Source organism: Dipteris shenzhenensis, chromosome 23, assembly GCF_047967505.1.
Source record: "Dipteris shenzhenensis isolate YYH24624 ecotype China chromosome 23, Dip_SZ_1.0, whole genome shotgun sequence".
Lineage (NCBI taxonomy): Eukaryota > Viridiplantae > Streptophyta > Polypodiopsida > Gleicheniales > Dipteridaceae > Dipteris > Dipteris shenzhenensis.
The window spans coordinates 4,922,260-4,932,244 of record NC_141618.1 but is presented as its reverse complement, the minus strand read 5'-3'; the positions used below and the strand labels follow the sequence as shown (position 1 = coordinate 4,932,244).

At 43.1% G+C, this 9,985-nt stretch overlaps 1 protein-coding gene across 3 annotated transcripts in view; it reads right to left on the bottom strand.

Moving 5' to 3' along the window:
- Window positions 1-370: 370 nt before the first annotated feature.
- Window positions 371-9,985, bottom strand: part of LOC147886898 (Transducin/WD40 repeat-like superfamily protein) — a 45,333-nt gene continuing 35,718 nt past the window's right edge. For 2 of the 3 annotated variants that reach the window (XM_087394540.1, XM_087394541.1), the window contains 5 exons: window positions 1,989-2,049; window positions 1,654-1,881; window positions 1,463-1,547; window positions 1,166-1,344; window positions 371-1,001 (listed from right to left, as the gene is read on the bottom strand). In XM_087394540.1, coding sequence (XP_087250666.1) covers window positions 916-1,001; window positions 1,166-1,344; window positions 1,463-1,547; window positions 1,654-1,881; window positions 1,989-2,049 — 639 coding nt within the window. In that variant the 3' untranslated portion in view covers window positions 371-915. The remainder of the gene's footprint in view (window positions 1,002-1,165; window positions 1,345-1,462; window positions 1,548-1,653; window positions 1,882-1,988; window positions 2,050-9,985) is intronic. The other variant, XR_015543218.1, reaches the window with a different exon arrangement.

Here is a 9,985-nt window from a genome sequence, read left to right as displayed (position 1 = left end):
CCATTTGCTTGCTATCACGAATAATTGTGCCTATTGACATAGAACCCTAGGCTAGAAAAAGACTTAAAATTTACTTAATAATTTCATTAAGATTTCAAAATACATGAATGAAAGCATAAAGAAAATAATAAAAATATTGAAGGAGCAATTCTAATATTAACAAGAGCTAAACGCACATTGCAATAAGAAGGAACCCATTAATTAAGTTCACATAAAAGAAATGAATTAAAGGATTGCAAGAAATTTCGATGAAGAAATATAATTAATTAAATAGCAAACCAAATCCTAAGTGCGTAGAGATCATATCATAAGAAATTGGATTGTTAATTAGTCTTAACAAAGTCCATTAGAGAAGAAAAAATAAAAGAGTAGAATATGTGTAACTATTATAGTTCTTTTGATCCCGTGAGCCTATACCCATAACCTTCCCACTTGAGAGAGAAGGATGCACAAATATCGAAGATACTTTGTGCACTTGCTGCATCTATTCTCTTCAAAGATTATGAGACACTGTCAGTTTTTTACAAGGAGAGTATAAACTTCTCTCCTTTGTGGAAGGCAAATAGACGTACCTGGTCGATCTCGAGATTGTAAGTGGTGACATTAATTAATGGCTAACATCAACACCTCAACTTGAACTTAGATAATGCTAGGATTGGAGGCTTTTGAAAGGGCACTGCTTTTACATGGGCAAGCTAACCTGAGGACCATGTCAATTACACAGGTCAATCTGAATTAGCAACTTAACATAAGCTCCTCGAGCACAATTTAATATTTTTAACGTGACAAACCAAGATTTTTGTGTACAATCTTCACCCATTACACCCTTGCAAAAGGCAGGAAGTAAAATATAGTAATTTAACCTTTGAGTGCATCCTAAGACCATCGGCTTGTTCTATTCATGCTCCTCCTGTATCAGTTGCTGAATAATTTAATAACAGCATCTGCTCCAGCTGTGAATAGCCAAGGCTGTTTCGCGTGGAATTGGCAATCCAGAACACCTACATACAAGTTTTGTTGATGTGAAATCTAAATACTTCCAACAAGCAGGTTATTCACAATAGCAAAGCGATTCATGAAAGTTATCGTAAAAAATATCTTGCCCCAGGACGCAAAAAAAACCAACAGTGTCCAACGTTTCTACAATTGCTATTCAGGCTCTCACCTCGGCCATCAACCTTCTGGTGACCATGCAGAATCTTCAAAGGAACAATTAGAGGATTTTGCAATAAATCAGAATACACCATTCCATGAAACACGTGTATTGTTGAATCATGAGAACATGATGCAAATAGCGGGTATGTCATGTGGTATGCCACAGCTTGGATATCTTCCCGGTGGTTCCTGACAAAGCAATCAGCATTCATCACCTTTCACCTAATTGAACATTACAGAACATCACAGAAATCAAAATAAACTTTATATATTATTAATATATGAGATTTTAAAAGAAGATAATAACTTAAGTGTTTTGTACGGCTTTGTTGACAGATCCATGTCAAACCAGCACAGCTTCCCTTCTTGGCTTCCAATTATCAAATTATCCCCTGTGCATGAGAAAGCCCATAAAGTGAGCCACAGCACAAGATATAGCATGGATATGCTTAACTTGAGCTGATAGCTAATTGATGCATGCCCTTGTTTGTTGCTCACCTTTAGGATGAATGGCCATGGAAGTGATTTCATGAAGCCCTGTCAGAAGCTTTTTTGAAAGCTGTTGCTTTGCAAGGTTATACACACGGACATGCATTTTTGTTGCAACAAAAAGGAATGGTCGAAAAGGGTGAAATCGAACAGAAATCACACGGCCCTGAAGTTTACGAAATGGATTTTGGGTTTGCTGTTTAGATAGCTGATGTACGAGGACTGCCCTGGTATTCGGTATTCAAATGTCAAGGTCTTCCAATACCATCACTAGTTTCCCATCTGCCCAGCCCCAAAGGAGGGGGGGGGAAAAAAGAAGGTTCAAAAGTGCTTGAAAAGGATATCATCTGGTGCAACAGACGCAAAGTAATCTCCCTTGTGATGCCAAGAAACAGAAAGGACATCCTGAAAAACAAATCCAGGAATCAATGCAAAAAACTAAACAAACTTCTGCACAAAGAAATCATAAATGTGCCTGATAAAGCATTTAACCATTCACATTACTTTGAAATCCCACGTAGTACAACATAGACCACAGTTTGCAGATAAGACCAGGCAAACCTACTTACATTTACCATGCATATTGAAATTTCAGTTCACTTAGAAATAGCAGCCATGGCCTTTTAACATTCTTTCACACATGTATGTGTGAAGTAGTTGGTCTTGGCTGGGCTCAGCTTCCAAGAATACGATGGGTGACTGAGCTGCTCCAAGCTTGCTTCGATGGCGTAGTCACTCGCGTCAATCCTCACATGAAATGACAAGGTGCTATGGTGACTGCTTCCATTATAAATCAAAGGCCTTCAGGGGTACTGGAGTGAAGCACATAGCTTGCTTCTTCCTCTTCACTCCCTATAAAAGGCACAATGTCCTTAACCTTTTTTGGATCCAGGGCCCACATAAATACCAGTGGGGTTGACTATATACCCAAAGAGTGTACTTCCTCCAAAACAAGCTAAAGTTCTTGGCATGAATGTATAGTTTCTTGTCCCTGAGGGACTATAGGACCTGTTTGACATGTTGTGCATGGTATGCGGGATCTTTGAGAAAAGCCAGCATAACCTCGAGAATGGCATGCAGTAGTAGTAGTTAACCAGATACTATTGGCCACAGCCTAGTTTATTTGTTCTTGTTGGTGCACACTCTACAGAATGCATCACTCATCTCAAAAGGCGGATAAGGAATTGCTTGTGGAGTGGGCTTGGTGGTTCTACAGATACCAAAGCCAAATTGGCTAGGGGGACCTTGACTCTCCCCATACAAGAAGGGACCTCTATATTATTGTTCCCGTTTTGCAATGCAGGGCCTTGCTTTGCATGGTTGTGGTTAGAGGCTTGCTCCAGAACAAGAGCCTTGGAAAGATTCCTTCATTCGTTGCATGCAGCCCTGCTCTCTGTAAGAAATCCTAGATTTACTATATTTACAAATGTGCTAAGGAACATAAAGGAGACTGAAATAGCAGAGAACAAGGAATATTTGTATTGCTTGAGTGTCTGTAGTGTGTCATCCATACAATTGGGCCTCTCTTATATAGAGAGTGAAGAGTCACACATGAAAAGGTGTGTACTCCAAAGTGTATGTGCATGAAAAGATGTGTACCCCTTGTGAAGGGTGTGACCCTTGACGAGAGGGTACACTTCAATAGGAGTGTCTCTTCCATAGAATGTCTCTTGTGAAGGGTTGTGCCTCATAGGAAGTGTCCCGTCGAAAGGGCATAACCTTCCACAAGTGTCCATTCATCAAACCATCCATAAGTCTAAGATATAGAGAAAGGAATACGTCACAGATCGTGACATCCCCTCCCACTCAAAATAAGACCCTGGTGGAGATAATGAGCTGATGTAGAAAATATCACGGTAAATTCTGAAAATACTGCTGTAAAATGTCAGGGTACTGCTGTAAGTCTTCATCACATTGCCAAGTAGCGTCGGAGTCATCCAGATCTCGCCAAAGAACAAGGAATTCCGTGATAAGTCGATGTCGAGTCTCTCGCTGTCAATGGTCCGTAATACGCTCAGGAATAAGGAGAACATAATCGTCTTCAATTTCTGGGACATAATCACCTACAAGAGGAATTGCTTCATCGCCTGGAATGTACGTCTTTAGCCAAGAAATATAAAATGTCATATGGATTTTACCCCATGACGGTGGTAATTCCAATTTGTAACTTAAAGGTGAATTTTTCTTGACGATCCGGAAAGGTTCATAGTATCTTGGTCGCAACTTAGGAAACATAGACTTAACCGTCTTATAGCGATGTGGGGCTACAAATAATAGCACCATGTCACCAGTGTCAAATTCCAGGTGACGTCTATGTTTGTTGGCAGACCATTGATACCGCTCTTGCGCTTTTCGCATATGATCCCTGACTTGGAGTAAAATGTCTTGCATTTCTTGAACCAGTTGATCAGCTACGGCCACTCGATGTTGAAGTACAAAATTCGTTCGTACAATCGAAGTGTGTCCATGAGCTGCTTGAAATGGAGTCATGCTGATGGCACTATGGAAAGAGTTAGTATAAGCAAACTCAAGGAGTGGTAGATACTCTTCCCAAGCTGCTAGGCGTGACTGAATATAATGTCGAAGCATTTCTTCCAGAACTTGGTTGACTCTTTCAGTCTGGCCATCTGATTCTAGGTGGTAGGCTGAACTGAATAGTAGAGTTGTACCCAAAGATTCGAACAGTGAAATCCAAAAGTGACTGATAAACTTAGGATCTTTGTCGGATATGATATTCTTGGGCAATCCATGGTGTCGGAAGATGTGTTGTATGAAGAGTTTGGCGATGTCCGGTTCCTGTGCACTGCTTTTACAAGCAACAAAGTGTGCCATTTTGGACAATCGATTAACAATTACCATAATCTGAGTGTTACCTTTGGAGGATCGTGGTAGTGTTGTAATGAAATCCATGGAAATACTTTTCCACCTTTCAGTTGGAACTGGAAGAGGCTGAAGAAGTCCTGCTGCAAGTCGTCGGCTTGCTTTCATTTGTTGACAAGATAAGCAAGATGTAACCATTTTGATGACGTCGCTTTTCATCTGAGGCCAGTAGTATGTTGCACAGAGTAACCTATAAGTTTTGTTGATGCCTGGATGGGCAGCATAAGGAACTACATGACGCTCTTTTAACACAAAGACGTCGAACATCCTTGTCATGTGGTACACATACGCGATCTTGATAATACAGAAGGCCGTCCATATAAGAATAGGATGAGAAAATCTTATGTTCGGAAGTTGAAGATTGATCTTTTGAAAGAACTTGTATTGCTGTGCCGAAGTCTTTATCATTGAAAGACTTCCCTTTGGATGAATTCGGAACATCCACGGATAATGTAGAGATTATCATAGTTGATGCTAGAGTTAACCTGCTGAGAGCATCTGCAACTACATTGCGTAGTCCTGGAATGTAATCAATGGTCATGTGAAAGTTGGCCAGAAACTCAACCCAGCGTGCTTGTCGAGCGTTCATGACTGGCTGAGTAAAGATATACTTTAAAGAGTGATGGTCTGTCTTGACCACCGAGTCGGCTCCCATGAGATAATGTTTCCAAGAGCGATAAGCATTACAACAGCAAGAAACTCCTTATCATAAACCGGGTATCGGGTTTGGATATTGGAATGTTTATGGCTGTCAAAAGCAATAACTCTGCCTTCTTACATCAAGACTGCTCCTGTAGCGATGTCGGAAGCGTCGGTCATGACCTCAAATAGAAGGTTTGGGTCAGCAATAGCCATAACTGGTGTGGTTGTGAGTGCTTGCTTGAGTTGTTGGAAACTATACTCTATTTCGGGAAGCCACTGAAAACCTGCTGTGCTTTTCAATAATTCGGACATAGGAGCTGCGATTTCGGAAAACTGATAGACCTTTGTATGGTAGAAGTTTGCTAATCCGAGAAAAGAGCGGACATCATGAACATTCTCAGGAGTAGGCCAGTTTCGGATTACCTCGACCTTCTTGGGATCCACAAAGATGCCTTGAGCTGAAATAACATGTCCCAAATATTCGAGTTGGGTCTTGAAGAACTCACTCTTCTCATTGTTGATGTAGAGAGAATTTGCGCGGAGGACTGCAAAAACTTGGTGAAGATGTTGTTTATGCTCATGTAGAGATCTGCTGAAAACGAGGATGTCATCGAGGTAAACAATGACGAACTTATCGAGGAAAAGCCTGAAGATGTCGTTCATTAGTGTCATGAATGTGGCCGGGGCATTGTTTAACCCAAAAGGCACGACCAAACATTCATAGTGTCCATACTTTGTTCGAAAAGCTGTCTTGTACTCATCGCCTTCTCGTATGTGAATTTGATGATAACCTGAACGAAGATCAATATTTGAGAATTGTGTTGCGTGTAGAAGTTGATCGAAGAGGTCATCGATGCGAGGCAATGGATACTTATTTTTAATAGTGAGCTGTTGAGGGCTCGATAGTCGATGCAGAGGCGCATTGACTTATTCTTTTTTTCCACAAGTAGTACAGGAGATCCGAAAGGGCTGCGGCTTGACCGAATGTGACCTTTGTCGAGTAGTTCGGTCACCTCTCTTTGGATTTCTTCATTTGGAGTACAAGAAACCTGATAAGGATGGATTACTACCGAGTAGTTCGGTCACCTGTCTTTGGATTTCTTCATTTGGAGTATAAGAAACCTGATAAGGAGGTTTCGATGATGGATTACTGCCGAGAATAAGTTCGATTGGGTGATCCACTAGTCATCGAGGTGGTAACTGCTTTGGCAATTCCTATGGAAAAATATCCAGGTAGGGCTAGAAAAAAGGTTGGTTGAGGTATTCAGGAGGATCCTTTGTTGGTGTCTCCTCTACTGCCATAACCAATAGAAATGAAGGCTTTACTTGATGTTTACGAACCCACTTCTTTACTTGTAGGGCAAAGGCAACTGGGATTGAAGGAGAGTCCCTAGAACCAGTTAGCTCAATAAGTTTTCCCTGGTGGACAAACTGGATAGTATGGCTGCAAAAACTGATTGATGGATCATAGTCGTACAGCCACTGTTGTCCAAGTATGACATCGTACCGAGAAAGAGGCATGATGTCGAAGTTCAACTTGTTCGTATAATGTTGGATGCGAAAAGACAAGTTTTTGATCCTAGTGTTGCACAAGAAGGTAGTTCCATTTGCGAGTTCAATCTGATAGTCCATGAGACTAGGACTAGTGGTCAACCGAAGTTTGTCGACCATAGAACTAGCTAGGAAGTTATAAGAGCAGCCACTGTCGATGAGGATAGTGATCGTTGTTCCACGAATCGATCCTTGAACACAAAGTACTTGAGTGACCAGGGAAGGTTCGGGGTTGCTGGCAAGGCTCATGTGCATGGTATTTGCCATTCGAACAGCTTTGCCTTTCTTGTCTTGTGCTGGGGTAGCATCTTCTATTTGGGAAGTGCTAGATTCCATATTGGAATTTCGCTTTGGTCGCTTGGGACAATCGAACCATCTATGGTCGCCTGTACAGATGGGGTACAAAGTCCTTTTGTGCTAGAGTTGTTCTTCTTGTCAGTGGCCGCATCTTTTTGTTGGGGATGACGGTAATGACTTTGTGAAGAAGAAGAGGCGCGATCCTTGGAGGAGTGCTTCTGTTGAAATCCAGTATATGATTTCTGAGACTTGTGGGGATCTTGAGACTGTCGCTGACCTTGATTACTCAAGTTTTTCCTAAACTTGGGGTTATCTTAAGGGCGAGCACCTTTGGCTATAGTAGAGTTCTGTGTTCGATTAGCACTCTGCTTCCCTGTGTTTTAGAAATCTGTAATGCGCTCTGCGTAAGCAATAGCGCTAGCTGTGGTGGTGATGTTTGCTTTAAGGACATCAATGCGTAACGAGAGATTTAGGCCTGAAATGAAAGCATGAAGGCCATCATCCTCAGTTAAACCATCAATCTCCAGTACCAATGTGGTGAACTGAGAGATGTAGGAAGACAAGGATCCTGTTTGCTCCAACTATCGGAGTTTTAAACGTGCTTGGAAGTCCGCATTGGCGAGTATGAACTGCTTACGGAGCACGTGTTCAAAATGTTCCCAAGTCAACACACTTTTGCCGTCCTTTAAGCACCGTTCCCACCATAGGAAGGCTATATCCTTGAGGAGGGAGGCTGCCAAGGCAATCTTTTTGCCTTCAGTAAGGTCAACAGTATCAAAGTACATGCGCAGTTTTACGAGCCATTGGTCAACTGTTCAGCGATTTCGTTGACCAATGTAGGCTTCCGGAAGTTTAATGTCAAGTCTTTCAGTTTTGGAATCTTGGAGTAAACAGTAGAGGGCACGGAGTTCAGTGTTTTCTACCTCTGATGGAAATGAGTCCACATAGTTGTCAGGTTGCGTCACGTCATCCTCTGTATGTGTGGTACTGCGAGAATCTTGGAGTTGTTGGACTTTCTGGACCAAGTCGGAGATGCTGTCTTGAAGCTGGGAAATTTGAAGTTGAAGTAGTGCTTCGCCTTGTAAGTTGACTTCAGGAGTCTTTTTTGGACTTGAGACGCTTATCTCCGGAGAGGCTGCACACAAGCGTTGCGACATATCTGAGGTCCCTGTGAGAAGAGCATGAACCTGCGCTCTAGTTTGTACCATTCCTGGAAGAAGATTCGGGCTGCTCCTTGAGGTTGCTCATGTTGGAGGGGGCAGGAGAAGCAGGATGGAACCAGCCGTGGAAATCTAGTAAGGAGGTCCTGTTTGAGGTAACACTAGTGATGCCGAAATGGGTGTTACTGCTCGTGAGAGTACAGGGGTAGGTTGTAGAGTCCACGGATCTGAGAAGGGATAAGGAGCTGCTGTCGGGAGTGGAGGATATCCAGGAGGAGTGCCTTCAAAGTGTAAATACTGTCTTGGGGAAGGTACAACCTGTGCAGGAGGATATCTGGGAGCTAAAGGAGGTGGAGAGTACCCTGGAGATGCTAAAGCTGAGGGGTAAAAATCTCTCCAAAGATGGACAGCAAACTCGTGAGGAATATTGGGTTCTGGGTATCTATGTGTCTCGTGGAACACAACTTGGACTGTGCTGAGGAAGTAATGTAACTGAGGTGCCTCACGCAAAAGGTATAGGATGTGGTCCAAGTCATTGGAAAGGCACGTGACACAGAAGACCCACGATGCAAAAGCTCCAAAATGGGCTGGTTGTGCAATCTGAACACGATATTGTGTGGTAGATGATGCCTGAGGTGTCCTTGAAGGGACGGGGGAATTACCAGGGGTTTCCATGCTTTAAGGAGGAGGCTTTCATTTGCTGTAATTTGAGCGTCAAATAACAATATGAAAGAGAATCCTTAGAAATAAAATGGAGAGAATCCACCTGGCATGGATTAGATCTACCAATTAGTTGCATAGCAAGGCTTGAAAATCTCTTGTCCGGAGGTCTATTGATTAAGGGGCGCCTGGTGAAACTTTCAAGGCTGATTGAGGCGTGGCAGAGGCGAATTAACAGAAGAGGGCAGATTGCGTGGAACCAAGCGCTGTCTTCTGCTTGGAAACTGTGCTATTTGATGCGTACTATAGGAGTGCAAGGCTTGGCCTGCCGCTGTTCACAGGCTAAGGTGGCGAGATGAGCCAGCAGGATCCAAGCTGGTCTGAATCAAGATGAAAAGGGCATCGAGGCTGCTGATCACAAGCAGGGAAGGCTTAGAAGAAATTCGCTGGCAAAGGCTTGAAACAAATCGTTGCATTTGGCGCTGTTCTTGCTTCCTGGCTGATTTGCGGGCAGCAAAGGCTGTTGATCGCAGGTAATCATGGCGAATTTCTGGCACCTTGGCGCTGTTTGCAGGAAACACGGCAGCAAGTTGACACTAGAGGCTGCAAAGAGGGTCCGTTCAATCACTAGGTCTTGCAGGCAGGTATGCAATAGAGCTGGCTGGTGCAGGTCATTGAGAACGATGCAAGATTGAGGCCTGATGAAGGGCACGTGTTGGCTAGAAGAAGATGGCGCAATCACGTACGGCAGAAAATGGCTAAACAGAATTCTGAATTTCTCATTTTTTGATTTGGACGCCTAGTGCTGGGTGGTGGTTACCAGAAAATTAAAACGTGGGTTTAATTAACCCTTGGGTATTCTAGGGTTAGGCCTTGGGTATAGGGCTGGTTTCCCTTTTTAGGCCTTTTAGGTACCCTTTTGTAGGGTGCTTGGTGCCAAAAGGTGTGCCTATTCTAAGGGGTGTGACCCTTGGAATAGGTGTACCTTTTTATGAAGGGGTGTGACCCTGTTTTAAAAAGGGGTGTCCCCACATGAAAAGAGGTGTTCCTTTTTCCACGATGGGGTGTGTCCCTTGGGTGAGGAGTCAAAACTCTTCATCAAAAGGTGTGTCCGATGGTGGAAAAGGTGCGTCCCTTGGTTTTGGGACAGC